The sequence below is a fragment of the Rhopalosiphum maidis genome, chromosome 4 (genome assembly GCF_003676215.2).
Source record: "Rhopalosiphum maidis isolate BTI-1 chromosome 4, ASM367621v3, whole genome shotgun sequence".
Classification (NCBI taxonomy): domain Eukaryota; kingdom Metazoa; phylum Arthropoda; class Insecta; order Hemiptera; family Aphididae; genus Rhopalosiphum; species Rhopalosiphum maidis.
The window spans coordinates 25,326,004-25,345,215 of NC_040880.1; the positions used below are offsets into that span (position 1 = coordinate 25,326,004).

At 25.9% G+C, this 19,212-nt stretch overlaps 1 protein-coding gene across 4 annotated transcripts in view; it reads right to left on the minus strand.

Moving 5' to 3' along the window:
• Nucleotides 1–18,205: 18,205 nt before the first annotated feature.
• LOC113548691 (myocardin-related transcription factor A-like) overlaps nt 18,206–19,212 on the minus strand; it is a 59,261-nt gene continuing 58,254 nt past the window's right edge. For 2 of the 4 annotated variants that reach the window (XM_026949703.1, XM_026949702.1), the window contains exon 10: nt 18,206–19,168. In XM_026949703.1, coding sequence (XP_026805504.1) covers nt 18,788–19,168 — 381 coding nt within the window. In that variant the 3' untranslated portion in view covers nt 18,206–18,787. The remainder of the gene's footprint in view (nt 19,169–19,212) is intronic. The other 2 variants (XM_026949705.1, XM_026949704.1) reach the window with 1 other exon arrangement.

The following is a 19,212-nucleotide window of genomic DNA, read 5'->3' on the forward strand; positions in this document are numbered from 1 at the left end:
ACTCCTTCTATTCAAAATTCAATAACTCTTGAATACATTTCTATTGTAGTAATATTAAGTTTTGATTATAACCATAAATGTTCATATTTTCAATTATAATTTATATTTTTGTTTATTACTATTATTATTATTGTTGGTTCACAATTTCATGTTAAACTTTTAGGTTTTTGAATAACTCAACCACGCACCTTTTGATAATAGAATCGTATTGTATAAATTTATATTTTGAACATATTGTAAATGTTTTGGTAATTTCACAACTTGAAAGTAGTATACTGTTTGATTCTTAATAATTATTGTTGCACATTTAAATTCAGATTTCAATATTAAATTGTTAATTTATAATTTAAGTTGGTCTTGATATAGGTAATATAATATGTAATATCAATTCAACTTCAGCAGTCAAAAGTATTGTTATAAACAATATTCGACTTCTACATAAAAGTGGTTACCTATTTTGATTAATTAATTTATTTTTCCAGGTCGAGTAACCATAATTTAATTCAAATTCAATTTTAAATTTAATTTAATTATAGCTAATTTTCTTTCTAGTTCTCTAGAATCTAGGTGTTAACAAGTATAGATACAATAATCTTACTCGTGCAGATATTATTATCATGCATAATGTGGTTATTTTGCATGCGTATTGCGTCAGTTAGTAGTGAAAATGTGCAACAAATAATACACTATGTGTATGGTTCATAATTTATTATCATAACCTCTGTAGCGTTTGTACTCGTATAATATGTTAATTAATTTAATTTCATATATCATTGTTTCTATCTTTTTTCTAAAACATTATTTAGTAAGTATATAATATTATATTAATAGTCAAATTTCCTATTCCCGAATTTCCTGCTATAACTATTATATGGTTTTATTTTTTACTAAAATGTAATACCTATATAATTGTTATACTTTTCTCTATTTATTTCGTAGCATTCTTCGCACATTCTTCATTATATCTCTTCACAAATATTTACATATAGATAAGATGTATCCATATTAAATATATATATATATATACATTACATATATATTATATACTCATAGAGTGTGAGGCTGAGTCAGTCTAATGAAACCTACACCCCCACACCAGTGCAGAGATAAGATCTGGCGGTTATCTCGGGTTGTCAATAATGCCAGATCACGCTATGTAATTATATTTTATAGACATATTCAAACACTTTAAAGCAATTAGGGCGAGTAGCACAAGCTCGTTCACAAGTTTAGGTCTTAGACACGACGTTGGCTCGGATTATGTGGCCCAAACAGTCATATAATGGAACTATATCTGATAGTCCGATAAATGACTAGAACAAATCGGTAATCTTTATTCAATGGTATAAATGTCGTAGACCCGAAATATTTCTTACATCTACAACGTTTATGATTTCAGGCGATTCTTAAATTGAGTTCCAGATTAATGATTGGTTCGCAGTAAATTTCACAGTTATCTAATGATTTTTTATTCACAATTTTCTACTTTATTGTGTCCGTCTGAGCTTTCTTGGTCATAATTATTTACCTATTAATATGTAAAGTACCTACTAAATTTTCAATACTTACCTTTTTGTAAAATTAATTTTTTTTTTATCATTATTATTAAACATTTCGCGCCGAACCCGAGACCTATATGGGTGTAAAAGATCATATCTCTACAAACTACTCTCAAAGAGAAACTTATGCTCACTTTTTATAGTGCAAATAACAAATTATATCCTTTAGGCAATATCATAACTCCTATAAAATTTCAAACAACTTTTAAAAAATCAATTTTATAATAATTTTATTTTAAGTAAAAAAAAATAATAAAAAAAAAAAATATATATATACGAGTATAATATAATATAAACAGTGTAATCACTGATAAATAAAACTCTCATTCAAATTTAACCAAAATCCAATCACAAAACTTTTATTGTACAATGACTAATATTAATAATAATATTATCATAGATATTGTATAATAAATAAAATGAATAATGTATTGTAAATAATTATTTGTAACTACCAAAACTTATATATCATAATAAATTCTGTGTTATGTTAACTATTCATTTATACGCCCAATAATCAAATAATCATTATCCATTTATACTTTTGTTTTTAAAATAACATTGATGTGTTAATATTATGTTATTAATATACCTATAAGTATAAAATCTATATAGGTACCTACGCATATTTATGCTATAAATATTTATAATATATAATATTCAATGTTAAATGTATAATAATACATTAACAACTATTGATCATTATGGTATTATTATACTATATATTATCAAATATTTTAACCAAACTATACACAGAGTGTCCCATGAGAATTTACCCATAATGGAGATATCATAATTATGTTTATTTTTTGAAGACTCGCAGGGCCAAGGACTACAAGTATTTCATATTTTAATTTAATTTAATGTTTTGGTAAAAAAATGATATGTATATTATATATTATATATAGCTATATATATTGTAATTTAATAACTTAATTTTTCTTCAAATTAATTAAATTATAGCACACTATTCATTTATAATATTTTTAAACATTTAAAATTACTGTACTTAATTATGAATAATTTATGTCTTAAGGACATAAACCTTATTTTGGCATGTATAATGGACTTTGGCATTTTATTATGTAGAATAAATGAATCATAATAAGCAAATATGACAATGCGAGCAGTATCAGCAAGACGTGTGAAGCCACAATAACCATATTGTTATAATTTTAATCAAAATTCAGCGATGCGAACATTATTGTAATCATGGACCATTATGATATTGACGAAAAACACTGCAGGCGTCAGCCGGACGTACGTACATAAGTACGTTGTCCCCAATGGTCAAGCTAAGCATATTAAACTATAACGTCCCTAGTGAATCTCCCAAAATCAGTAATTTGGTATCCAAGTCTGAGTACCTTCACATCAGTCGATGCAATAATGTATTACTCATCACTTCAAATGATTTCTATCTGAATTTAAAGGATTTAGAATAGTTTTATTATTTTGAAACGTACAATATTCAAGTGAAATAATAATTTGTATGAATAATACTTTAGTTGATTATTCAAATATTCTCGATAAAAGTATGAGTACAATTTGGTTCCTTAAGTCGTTGCTAGTAAAAATATAATTTGTTTTTGATTGTATTCACTTGCACAAACAAAGTTAAAATTCAGATAAAATAGTTAAAATGTAATATTGATGAAATATCACAAAATTGTTTAAAACAAAATGATAAATACAATAATAATTAAAATATTGAGTATCAACTATTTTTAAGTTGTATATATCGTGACTATAAATTTTATTTTAAAATATTAAAGATAAAGGTTTAATAAATTTATTTATATATCTATTTTCAAATAACATCAATGATTTGAATGTTCTAAGTGATGAGGGAGCTTCCGTCGGATTTGTCTTAAATTTTTTTACACACATTTTATACATTCTTATAACACTGTGTAGACCTTGCAAAATTCAGTACTAATATTTACATTCTACACATTGACGGTTTCAAGAAAAATTTAAAAAAATAAAAGTTTTGCTGCGCACATATACCAACATTTTTACCATTTATATTTTATTTGTATACGTTTCATTTAGACTAAGTTGTTTTATAGTAGGCAATTGTTATTCCTAATCTCACTATTACGTCGAACGAAAGCAACACGTAGGAAATCGCAATTAAGACTAATATTTATAGTGGGTAAACATTAACCTGTTGTATAATCACAGTCGGTTATACACGAGGCGAGGACTCCAAACGAATATAACGTTTAAACAATATTAGTTGCTAGTTAGTTTAGCGGTTGAGTGGCACATGCCATGCCAGACACCGCGACTGCACTTTACCATCAAAATAAAGTATAATATAATAATATTAATTATATTAATAATTACAATGGTTATGTAACTACACAAAGTATCAAAAGTCATAAACGCATTTATAATAGATGGACATTTTCGAAGTAACGTAAAGTATATACATTTACATTCTCGTCCAAAACATGAATTATTATATTATACATGATATAATAGTATAGGTAGGTCATATAACCTCTAATAATAATAAAATAGACAATATTCTGAAATGGTAACAATATACAAATTAAGTTTGAATTTTGATTGAATATAAATCAAATTATCTACCTACTTACTTACCTGCTATTGCGTAAATGCAATAACAGCTTCTTTTAAGTTCAATATAATATTATCGTGTATTGAAAACACCTTACACGCACTTTTCATCTATTCTGTCCATCGTTTAAATTCGTCGCTATAGTTACTAATAAATAATGTACTGATATTGTAAATAATATACAACATTAATTAACTCAATTTCTATAAAATAGCATGTTCAAAAATGATATTGATGAGTGTTATAAAAGCGCTGAGTTGTATTTAAACAAATTATGAAAATATTAAATTTTAATTATATTTCAATTCATTCTATACATACGAATCAATTATATTAGCGTATATTTCTGTACCTATTTCAATTCTTAGTTATATATTTTTACTTATTAAAATACAATAATATTATGTATACGTAAATATTTCATTTAGTTAATTCAGTTTCTTCAGATAACAAGAAAATAGAGATGTAGATATATAACTGAATAGCAGCAATAATTTATTGCAAAACATTATAAGAATATCTTTTTTTTATTTTGATGAATACACAGTCGTTATTAAAAACACTTCTCGAATTATAATCTAATTAGAACAAAAAATCTTAAAAAAAAAAGTTAGTTTTTGTATGTTAAGTGATCCATTAATGTCTATAATTAGTATTTCAGAATACTAGAATGTTTTACGTTTTTGAAATTATTGTTGTTTACATAATTGTTGCAGAAAAACATGTTTTTATCCTGTACATATTTTAATTTATTTTAATGACATCATATTTTATTAATTTCATATTTTAAATTAGCCGATTTTACGACACATTTAAATTTATTTTGAATGAGTATAGTTAATTACTTATATTAGTTATAACTAATTAACTACTCCTTCGAATTGCGAATTATATGTATCAAGATACTTAGAAAAATATTCTACATACAATTTAAAATGTATGCCGTCATTTAAAAAAGTAAGGACTTAAAAAATATTAACAATAACAAATTATTAGAATCTCAATAAATTGAACTTCAAAATCGCTTTTACGATGAAATTATATTATAATTTATAATGTAAAATAAAATAACATAATAATAATATAAAGTGTTGACACTATAACGGAATACCTTGAATTCATGGTTATTTTTTGTTTACAAGTATTTTTTTTTTCTTTTGTAATCGTTATTTCGGACACTTAACATTCTTCAAAAATCTAAATTACTCATAATTATATCATCATACTCATAATTTATTAATTATTTATTTATTTATAGAGTGATCTTTTCATTTTTCTTGTAATTTAACAAACGTAAAAAACAAATTAAATTTTTTTTTGAAAACGAATAGTTGATAATTTTAATTTTAATTTAATTTTATGATAATTAATATTAAATTTATAATAATTCATATACGTAGCTATCGTGCACGGTATATACATAATAAGGAAAACAAAGCAACTCAACGTCAATATATTCAATTCTAATACTAAATTTAGTTAATTTGATTTAAAGTTTAGACAATGACTTTTTATCATGCTTAAAAGTTAAAATACATAAATTTCTTAACATAATGTTATAATTTATTATTATATTACAATTTAAACGTATAACCTTTTTTTTAAATTTAACGTAACGCTAAAACCCATAACAATTAATATTCTTTAAAGCTTAATTTTTAAATTAATCTTTTTTTTTTTTTTGTAAATTGCAACTACTATAAATCATACTATAATGTACTCTGTGCACCTGTTTCATCATATACTTATTTACACATAATGGCTATCGGTTAGATTATAAATCAAACGGCTGTATTATCTTAAAAATTTTTAATAAAACCGCTATTAACAAATCCATTAAACATTTTTAATACACGGATTAAATAACAAATATTAATTTTTTTTTAATTTTTAAACTAAACATTGTTAAATAATATTATTATAATATGTAATACTAAAATTATTGCAACTGACATGCACCGCCAAATTATAAAACTCAAACTCAACATGATAATACATCAATAATGCGCGTATTTAGTTACTAGGTATTTGTTCGTAGTTATCCACGTTTTAAGTTACGATGAAAAATTAAACACAATTTCCCGTGTGCCGTAAACCGCTTCGCAACGAACATTTTTAAATCTACCCTGGCAGAATAATACTGCAAATTATAATCATTAAACTATGCAATATATAATGGTTTTTTTGGCAAATATTCTCAACATGGTCTGCAGGATATGTTTTCATAGTCAATGCAAAGCACATTCCACTCAACTTGTATCATAATATTATATGGTAATATTTAATACGCAGTAATTCGTCAAGGATGTTCAACTCCATCATTACTTTTAAAAACAAAAGTATTTAAATTATGATTTGTGAAATTTTTAAGTACTTTATTAAGAACCATATTTACAAATACTTGTATATTTTTATATTTTTTATAAATAATTTTAAGGAGTATTCTGTTGATGGTACAAAATTCTTTTTTTTAAATGAGATCCTACCTTTTGCAAATTTTCATGAGTATTTTAAAATACAGTTTATCACTTCTTGTATCGAAGTCAACATTTTATCAAGTTGTTTTTGAGTTATCGATATGTAAATACTAGTGATAATAGTCATTAAAAATTTTCTTAGAAACATATAAAATATATATTATGTAATATTTAATTTACCTTAATTTACTTATTAGTTATTACACTGATAATTTTCAACAATTTAAAAATTATAATTCATTAATATTCAATTATCAGCTATAATTTTAAAATCATCGTAGCTCTTATAAATCTTAATCCATAATATCTTCAAATCTGTCACCATGAACCTATTATCCATATTCTAACACACAATTTAAAACCTCAAAAACTCATTATTTAATTTTAGATTCATCGATGATTTCAAAAAATTTATCAGCTTAACAATTTTCGGTAAAAAAAATTATTATTCTCATTTGAAAAAAAAATCGTATGTCTAAGGAGCTCTTTAAATTATATAAAAATCCAATTATTAGAAGGTATGGTACTTAAGTATACTTAAGAATTCCTAAAATCATAACTCTGATCACTCTGTATATAGCTCTACGTGTTAAATACATAGCCTGAAATATTTATAATATATAACATGTGCATAATAATATTAGTATACACAAATATTTCGTATCTTTTCAACGCATCGTTTGGCGATATTACGTGCATAGATTTAGTGTTTCAAAATCCGTAACAGTGACCAGGCATTGTACTTATACACCTGATAAAAAAAAAAATGAATTTTATGAGAAAAGTAAGCACGTAAAAGGATTACCTCGCCGTAGCAATGGTCATACTAAAAGAAAAAATATAAATATGTTTATGTATAATACACAACGACATATGTTCACATTCGTTATCGTCCGCAGTTATTTGCGTACAAAATATTTCCATTGATTTAACTCCCAGTCATAATAATATTACGTGCTTAAATGCTGTACACGTGTGTGTTTCGACCAATAATTTCCCCAGTGTATAAAAGAGAACGACATCGTAAAATGCGTTATTTTTCGCTAGTGTTCCCACTTCGATTATACGCAATTTTGAGCCAATTAAATCTCCAGTGAACAAATATTGTAATATTATTTAATCTAGTCATTTATTGTTGTACTTATATTGTAATATTATTATATACACGGCGGATTATAAACGTGTATAATGAAAATTATACCTATTGTTATTTTCAATTCCAATTTAAAAGTCTTTTACAATAATATTGATTTTTTTTTAATGCATCGGATACTTATTGATAATTTATAAATAACTATATATTATTTTTGTAACGGAATAAAACTTACACCGATCGCTTACATTTTATCCGCTTATCATTCCCTGATAGTATGCTGTTAATAACGTATTATTGTCTATGTATTTTTGAAATATAAAAGTATACGACGTTCCCTGCAATGGGAAAAGTCGAGTGGAAAATTCGATTTCGTCAATAAGCTCCGTACAATGTACTCCCGTCGGTATGTATCAAACGAACTTTAGCAAACGACTCGCGTTCAATTTTTCCGTCGGAACGTTTTGTTAGACAAAACTTGAGCTTGTCTGCGTCACTTATTTTCCCAGTGTGGTATGCACACCCGCAAAACTTCATTCGTCTGCAAACTTAACGTACCTAACCATTTTGGCCGAATGACCTCTATTTTACGGTTACATTATCTCTCGTATCTCGATAAACCCGCTCGAGTTTACGTGATTGAACAGTGACCACGCGACACTTAATCTATAGCTAAAATATAATAAACGTATCGTCGCAGCTAGCCATAACTAACATTTTAAATATGCTGTATAATTTTAATGTTTGATCCAAAAATAACTTGATGTTAATTTCCACAAGTCAAATAGTAAACGAATGAAGAATCTATTGAAAATGAATCGATCAAGAGCTTATAATTAATTGTATGTTTATCTTTTTCACATTAGTTCTACAGTTAAATATCAAACTATAGGTATTAATTATTATCACTAATTATATAGGTGCATAATTTAAATACTCTACAATTATGGTAATTAAAATTAAATTGTCTATCATAAACATATTTAAAAATGTAAGCTATTATTTTTGAATTTATAAACTCAATAAATTATTTGTTAACTTTAAACTGATTTCTTAACGTTTTTAATATTGACTTAACTTTACCAACTCAAGTTAGGTCATATTTTTTTCCATCTTTGAATAATAACGACAAACACTAATCTAATGCGATTTTTTTTACTCGCAGACAGACATTCCTGTAGACTTTCTAACTCGAATATTGTGGCATGATGATTATTCACTTTGCATACTAAACGATGGAATACGCGTTATTATCTATGCGTGATGTAATATTAATTTCTTCCCGATTAAACAGACGGACAATTATTCGATGTGTACAAAATCAATACAACCGTACGGACGTAATCGTACGATAATGATGATAATATACCAACTATTATTGATTAAATACACTTAATAGTAATTTTAGTAAATTATAGTTTAACAGACGATTAGGTATATGGTATACCATTATACGAGTATAATTTAACATAGTCTAGGTATGTACCTACTATATACATTGTATGAAAATGATTGCAGCGAGTAATACGTGTTAATTTGTGATAATGCTTTACGATGATGTTCAAAACCCCGTCGTTCGTGGCTTACCATTTTTTTGCGTCGACCGAAGTGATAAAACAGTAAAACATGGTGATCCGTTCTATAAATATTATTTAAAATATTATAATATAATATTTAAAATAATATTTATTTGAATTGTCAATCGTACATTACAAGTATGTATACATTAAGTAAAATAAGAACTACAGAAAATAATAAAATTAAAGTTTTGATGCACAGGCAATATGATGAACATTAAGTATATCAGTGTTCTTAGAACACTACAAATATTAATTTTCGCGTATGGTTTAATACAGTATTTAGTATTTACACAGTATAAACATTCCGAAAATTAATAATTTCGTCAACTATATTATAATTCCTAAAAAAAAAAAAAATCAAAACATGCCTGGTCTTTGAGTTAATGTAATAATATTATGCCATTGACTTTTGTTTAAATCATCTTTTGTTTATTATTCCACTCAAGTCTGAAAATAATTTATGATTTACGAAACAATTCCTCTGTATAATAAATCAGACATGTCTATGCAAGTTTAAATAAAATATTTTTTTCCACTCCTTGAATTTTATAATCATATATATTTTAACTTTGTACGCTATTTATGTTGATGAAATAAAGTATATTTATCATGTTCTATTGTCTACTATTATTAATAGCTGTTAAATGCATTATGACGTATACTTTTATTGTATTTAAAATGTTCATAGCACCAAATACCTAACCAAATGAAGCGATATGAATTTAATTACCATGAAAATTCTAGGATTTTAGATTTGTATTTCTGCTATACATTTAGGGTTTTGCTAAATTTATTCCATCCAAAGCCTCTCAAAACATAATGCAAATGCTAATCGTGTATATGTCGGTACTTTATTTTGTAAATTAAATATGTTTTAGTTATATTGAATGTAGTTCGTGTTAAAAGTTTGTATTAGCTTTAACGTATAATTATTCTTAACGTTATTTAATATAGTAAAAAAGATACTTATTGAATAACGGTATATGGTATCTGAACAATAATTTAGATAAATACATAAATGCTCGTTGTTACTTACTAATTTGATCATATCCAATCAGAAAATCTTATATTACTCTAATTGGTTTTGGATGAGTGATCTTAGTGTTTTTATATTATTTAAGTTTTTATATAGTTTATAATTATGTATATTATGTATTTAAATGATAATTATATGTTCTAGTTCAATATATTTTTACATTTTAAAACTATAAGCTAAAGAGCAAAAGAATAATAAAAACATAGATAGGAAGGTAAAGCTCTCGTCCTAATACGTCTCCCAAGAGAGAGAAAATTATGGGTCTCGGGAAAAAACTCATAAATGTTCTCTCTATAGTTTTTGCCCTAAGTGAAAAACAGTTCTTTCTCCTTTTAGTATTTTTAGTTAGTTTTCGATGTATTTTGATAAAAATGTTTGTTTCTTGGTCTTAATTTTCAATTCAAGATATCTTGTAACTTATAAGTTATTTTTACATTGGATACAAAAAAAAAAAAAATTCTAAAGTGCATAATACATTATAGTCCACAATTCTAACATGCCAAAAATTAATTTTACAATAGCTTTTTTCCGCTTATTGATAATATTAAAACCAATTAATAAATGGCTTAAAAAAAAAACATTATTTTTTTGTGTAATTTAATACAATTACAATATGTGATGACAGTCAATTTTGAAATGAATGTATTATAATTCAAATAATATCCGCAATACGCCAATATATTCATTATAATATACCATATAATATCTTTTATACATAATAATATTGTAATATATTTATAATTTAAATACTTATATGTAACGTATATGATATATTACGTAGATGATATACTACATATAGTCTATAATATAACCTGCAATGGCTCCAGCGTCGTCAAAACAGTTCTATAAATACCTACGTACACGTTTTAAGCGAAGGCACTGCAACCGTGTGCGCGCGGGTACGTTTAGCTGCGATATTATAGACGGGTTTTAGACATTCGACAGCGTCGTCTATACAGTAAAATATTACTATATCGGATATTTTTTTTTTTTTTTTTTTAATTAAATGCGTGTACGCTCGTCGTTGTCAGTTGCTAATCGCTATTGTTATTGTCGATTATTATATTTAAACGATCTTATTATTTTACACGTATTAATACAATAATATTATATCATTATCTATATTGTAATAAGAAACGCTCATAAATTATAATCGTGTGCATAGTGTATGCATGTACATTTAAACTGCGTACTTAATTATACGTTTTGGACGACCGGCAGCGTCGTCCGTGGCACATATTCCATATTATTATATTCATTTCTAATTTTTACTTGCATACGTCATCTTGAAAGTATAAAATGTATTATTTATGATTTGGCAATTCGAAATTGTTATGAAACAGCTGTTTTGGTGTATAAATATTTAAAAAAAAATTGCAAACGTTTCACAAACCGCTAAATTAAATAAATTCTAATTATTCGGACATATATCAAATATTTTCAACAAGTGCATGCGTAATACATACAAAATATATCCATGTATAGACTATGGGTATATATAAATTATATCTGTTATACGTTTTCTTATATACACTTGTTTAATATAAATAAATAATACACACATTTATGATTCAAATTCTCAATTTAACATTTTATCTCCTTGTGAAAATATTTATACAATAGTTTTCTAAATATTTTTACGTTCTCATATCATTATCAGAGTTTTAAATTAAAAGTTGTAAATTGTATAAACAATAGATAAATAAAATAAACTTAATAGTTTGGATGCATTGGAACAAGGCAAGAATAATACTCGGAATATACGCAATATTAACCTTTGGTTGGCAGGCCCTAACCTAACCCGAGTTAAATCCAACAACCTTATTTCAATTTCAGTCAAACTTTTTAGCTATACAAAAAAAAAAAAAAAACAACGTATAAATTTGATATATGAAATAGTGGTTCCTTTAATGCTCTAAATTTGCAATAAGGATAAACGGAAATCGAATATTTTTGTTTGTGTAGGGTTATTGCTATTGGTTAGGTATAGAAAATTGAATAGTTCTTACAATTGAATGTTATTTTAGAACTGTATTAAATTATATGAAATTCACCCAAATTAAAGTGTTTTAATTTATTTAGTTTTTCATTTAACCGAATTTAAGGTAGGATAAATCTTTTGATATTATTTAATTTAACACGGACAATTACCCCATGCAGACTCGGTCATAATAAATTAAAATATTTATTTACAATATAAAATGAAACGTCTTAAATGGATGAGGGATGCTCTTATGCAAATACACAATCTTCGATCGGTTATCATAAGATTTTCGTCAATATATTCAGCAAAATCCATAGTATCATAGAATATCTTCTATTACTTAATACTGTTTACATTAAAACTCATAAATAGAAATTATAATTGATTCCCGAAAAACTATTATTTTTTTATTTGTATATTAATGCCCATTAGTTACAGAAAAGCAAATATTTATTATGGTTGAATTTAATGATAGATCTGTATTTTATAGTTGACCAAAATAGCCCAAATAATTATGTTAAAAACCTGTGTAATTTACTTTTAACAGAATTTAAGAAGAGTGGGGGATTTAATTTGTTTCTTTATTACGAACAACGCCTCATAATAATATCGTATAGACAAGCAAAAAATACATTTACAGCTATAAAAACTATACATAAATATTGTGTTACATTTGACCAACAAATATCTTAGAACAAACTATGATATTATTTTAAATAACAAAACTATGACTACGTATTATGATATAATACTACAGAAAATAAGCATTTTTATTATTTATGTATAATACGCGAATTATACAAATATCAAAATAAAAATTACATAAAGTAAAACGGCGTCTTGAATAGGCAATTTAGCTACATATTACTGTGAGGGGTCTTAATTAATAATTTTTGGATATTAATTTGGATATAGAAATTAGCAGTTACGGTAGGGTACCTACACATCCCGTTTATAATAAAAAGGATTGTAATTTGTTTTAGCTTTATATGCTGTTGTCATGACGAACTTCTTTGGGGATGCGTTTTATCCTGTTTTTTTGTTAATTCCGATTATGCCTTATTAATTCTTATTAATATACATAATATATCACATTAAGAAATATGCATATTTCAATTTCGTTTTTTAACAAAAAAAAACTTATTGATACAAATATTATATTGTTGTATAAATAACGGCTACGTCACTACGAGAATCTATTAAATGGGTGAAAAATGAAAATATGTAGGTCATATTATATAGTTTTATGTCGAGCGGCGATCGTGATTCAATCGGAAATTCAAGCAATAAAAATAAATGTGACTTTGAAATCGGTTTTTTTTTTTTTGTTTTTATTTCATAAATAATATTGTTATAAAAATCGTTAACGAAATATATCATATTCTAATATATACTAATAAAATACTAAAACAAAGCCCACGCGCAACATAGACAAAACGTATTTACTCAGCCTGAGTAGAACTCGTTCAATTTTGGTTCTAGAGTAAATATACTTATTACAAAATTAAATTTTGATAATATTTCTGAGTACAAGACGATGAGTTTTTTCTATTATTCTCAATACAACGTTAATATTTCGTTAAGAAACAGCTATGAATTACAACATTTTTAAATAACTTTTAAATTTCAAACTTTTAATTTTTTTTAAAAAACTCATCGTCTTATACTCAGAAATATTATCAAAATGTAATTTTGTAACAGGCATATCTACTCTAGAACCAAAATTGAGCGAGTTCTACTCAGACTGCGTAAATGCGTTTTGTCTATGTTGCGCGTGGGCTAGAGAGAGAAAACAGTGTGTAACATCCTCTTAAGAGTTGTGAAGGTGTGTATATACTCCAAATTTAAAAGATGCATTACCGGTTTTTAAAGATACTGGCAAATTCGGAAATGATCTAAGTTCTAATTTTATTTTTTTTTTAAATATGGTTACCATAATTTAAGGTATTGATAACAATTAATATTCAATTTTCTACTACCATATGTTCAACCAACGCTTGAGCATTTTATAGACGAATGATTGAAATTATTTTTTATGGTTATTAGCAATGTTTACTTATTACTGAGCAAGTTCTACGGGCATGGTTAAAATCTATACCTAATATATTATATTTCACAATTTTTAAATTGTATGTTAATGATGATAATACACAATAGATCAATAGATTTATTTATTTTTTCAAGGTACCTATATATTGGCACAGGCCATGTAAAACATGAACAGCATTATGTTCGAACCACGAGTACGGTATATTATAGAAGGGCTCACTCATACATACTTTCAGTTTGATTAACCATGCGAGGCACAACATTACTTTTTTAATAATTTAAAATAACCTTTTGTGAACGTATCTAAAATAATAATAATAACTACAATGGGTGCGCATAATAAAAACATAACGGACACAATATCTGCGGTATATTATATAATATATACAACTTCATTTTATTTTTACTGTAATATACGTAATATATAATATTATGTATATACGAAAAGAAAGTAAATATAACATACATAAAATATAATAAATATTATGGTATAGGGGTACAAAAGGTGCAATCTTTTTGCAATTGCAATTGCATGTGCGTCGTGCTATACTGGGGCAATTACAACTTGATAAGTTTCTTATGACTTCCTTAACAGCTGACATCACTGTTCTAAGATATTATTATATGACATATACAAAAGTTAAGTATACCTACACCACTACACCTATATACCTACTCATTTACTTATAATTATTTTTTAATCTGTGATTGGAATAAAATAACCGACGAAAATAACTAGAATAAAACACGTGAACAAAATAAAGTAGATTATCTATCATAGTATCACAAGTGGCTATTGATTCGTAATAAATTAATATATTTTTATAGTTAATATTGATAAGTGATAATAAAATATTACGAAATATTAATCAACCTGTTTTACAACAGAATTAACCCTGGAAGAACCTATTTATTATAATATAGAACTGAGTGACTGTATAATATATAAAAATTCCAACATTGTTTATGATCTTTCAATTCTTACATTGATTCGATCGTGTTATGATTTCCGCGTATCACGAGTTGTTTTGCATTAATTATTGTATTTTATTTTTTCTATAACCCGTATAATATATATTATGTATGTACGAAAATAAAGTAAAAATAATGTACGAAACATATAATATATATATATATATATATATACAATATTATATAAAACATAACTCTATCATTATGGATAAGCAACACAGGTACGCGATTTAATGCTTGTGCTGAAAGTTGTATAATACTGATGGTCCTCTACGCGTGTTCCCATCGGACTATCGAAGAACGCTAACGCCGAATTCAATTAAGCTACCATTAGACTTTATATTGTTATATATAGTTATATAGGTACGTAGGATAATAGAAATAAGTACCCTTTATTATAATAGGAACATGTATAATAAAATACAAGTTCGAATTTGAAGATTTTAATATAAAATAAATATCACCTGAAAAAAGTATGGTAGAGTTCTCACAACTAAGTAATACCTACTGCAAGGTTGAGGTACTTGTTAAACTTTAATCATGTAATATGCATAACTAAACGTAATATCTAACAGTTACAGGGGCTATAAGGTAAATATTTCATAATTTACCATGGAGGAACGATGATGAAACTTCAAATGCCATTTATTTGATAAAAGGTCCCAAAGGTCCGAACACTGTGCCAAAACGTTCGAAATAAATTTTGACTTCAATGTGTACTATGGCTTTTGCAGGTCATCCATATGGTGGACATTCACGGATTAATTTTGATTTTTGAATAATAAATTATATAAATGTTTATGGTCTACCATCGGACAAAAAGTTAAAAGCCGCACGTTATATACCTATATTTTATAGACAATATATTAGGTACATATATACTAAAATATGTATGCCATATAGATACCATGGCGGTGGTCTAACGTTCTATTTACAATAGAATATATATATATATATATATATTTACAGTCGTTATTTATCAGTATAGACTATACTACTATAAAAGATGATATCTGTACAGAGGATATAATTGACGCTTAAAATTAATAACATGAAAATAATAATGATCATGTTTTTAATTTTATTACAAACATTTTTAATAACATTAAAATAATAAAAATGTATTTAAAAATCTTACCTTTAATTCCATAAACCGATTATATTTATTAATATTCCAACAAATGTTACCCATAAATGTTGATAAGCCAGGTAAGATGCATTTAAATTTTTTATCGAATACAATTTTTCGTTTTTTTTTTAACAATATTTTACACAAATCTGCAGAACATAAATCTTTTGTGTAAAAAAAATGAAAATTGCTTGTAACGCATTTACAAAAATAAAATATTCTGGATTCTTGTCACTTCAAAGTAGTTATCTACAATGATGAACTATTATGCAATACAGCAATTGATATGTTCATACTTTATATGAATTCTTCTTACATATAAATAAATTTAAAAAATCCTTTGATAAATATGGAATATTTTGTGCTAAGACACTTTTTAACAATCGTTTCAAAAGTAGTACACAAGAAGGAAAAAACAATACAAAATATATAACAATCATTTTTCGATTTACTCACAAATATATATATAAATATATATATAATTATTCAGAAAAATGTACATAAACAAAATACATAATCAAATAAAATAACAATAAATTGAACTTAATTAACACTATTGCTTTTATGATTAGGTACACCTACGCATAAATGTTAAGTCAAAAGTTATATAGGAATTTTTTTTATGATCTTTTGATTTTTGTTTTTTTTAAATTTTTTTTTTTTTGTTTGTTTATAATAACAAATTTTGATCTAAAATATTCTTGACTAATTGACTAATTGATTAATATTTAATCAAAATGAACTAATATCAGTATGGCATGAATTATTATTTATATGACAAATTATGATATACACAATAAAATAAATTAATATTGTTATAGTAACCATTAATGATCATATTGTGCAAAGTTTTTAGCAAAAACTTGTTGATTTTGTTCGTTAAAAATTTCTTACGAAAATTTCTCTACATAGTATAATATTCGTTTAGTGTTTTTGGAATGTTTAAAATAATTTTATCTATTGATTAAAAGGAAAAAACACATGAATTTTTTTATGCGTGATTGACTTCACAAATGCGATGACAAACATTCAATATTATTTTACAGATAACTATGTATGGACTATTACATAATACAGGTAAAGAGCACCATTACAGAACAAAAAAAAAAAAAAAAAACAAAAAAACAAAAATAAAAGATAAGTAATAGTAGTAAAAGTAATAACAGAACAGATTAAAAATGTTACGTATACAATCGTTCTTATCAAAATATGTCGATGAAGGAAGCATAAAAGGAAAATGGTAAAAGTCACAAATATATAATATAATATAGCCGTAAGACGCTGAGAAAAGGTTAATAAATATATTTGTATAATACATACATTTGAGAGAAAAATATTTTCTAAAAAAAAAAAAACAAAAAAATAATATAATAATAATTCTGTTTTCGCCCGGTACGACGCACAGCCCATCGAGGTAAATGACGGCACTAGGTGTGCCGTATGCCGTTTCACATGCGCTCACTTTACAATATAATACTATGGTACTATTTTAATAACTATTCAGCACCTATTCATTGGTTAAGCGGATATTATAATTATGTATATCGTTTTTCAACCGCTTTTTTTGTCATTTTATTACTTCTTATTTAAAAATAAATAAAAATATAATTTAACTATGAAATTAGTAATACTTAATAATATTTAAAAAAAGATAGTTTAATACAAACATATTATATTATGTACAAGATACTTATTACAAATAAAATACGATATTTAAAATAATATTTTTGTTTATTTATTAAACACTATATATCATTATGCCGGACGTTTTTATTTTAATCTTTTAAATAAAAATTAAGGAATGTAAACCACAGATAATGGATTTAATGGGTTAGTTTTTTTATTATTTTATTTTCGGTTAAAAAAAAAAAATAAATAATAATAATTATACAATTTTGAGCAATGAAAAAGAAAAGAAAAATTAATTGTATTTTTATAATTTCTCTAAATAAATATTCCTTAAGTAAACACGACCCTGGTAAATAAATGAGCATATAATAATTTTTCGTCAATTCATTATTGTTTTTAACTATTTAAATAAAATGTAGTAATTTTTTTAAAATCTTTATACACATCGGTCGACACGATCAATCGACTCGAAATGATATGACTGGTAAATGTAAACAAACGTTAGTTTACTTCATACTTGATTTATTGGCGTTGGACGAGAATTTTCAGACGAGTGAAGAAGAGATGAAGATACAGAGAAAAAATAGACGAAGGGGAATGGCGATAACGATAGCGCGCAATACGCACGTATATAGAAGTAAATGTGTACACATATGTAGCGACGATATAATAATATTTTACATGTAAAATTACGTCGCGAAGTCTATTCGGTCCCACAGGAAGTCCATATTGGCAGGAAGTTTAAAGTCATTGTCGGTGGCTTCACCATTGAAAAGGTCGGCCAGCGGTTCAGCTGATGGAGGTGGCAGGTCCAATGAATCGAGCCAGTCGGTATCCACGTCCATCATTAGATCATCGTTGCACACCACGTCCATAGCGAATGGATCGTCCATGTGTATATCGAAGTCGGATGCCGCATTTACCACCGAGTTATCGACTCCGGATCCCGCAGACGTCTGATCGTGCGCCGCCGACGCGGGCAACTCGCCGTTCCTGATCAATATTTCCAGGACGTCGTCCATCATCTGACTTTTGGACACATTATGCCGGCAAGTGTCAGCCAAATGGTCCTGAAACACAACAACATTTTTTCATTAAAAATTTGTCATTATAA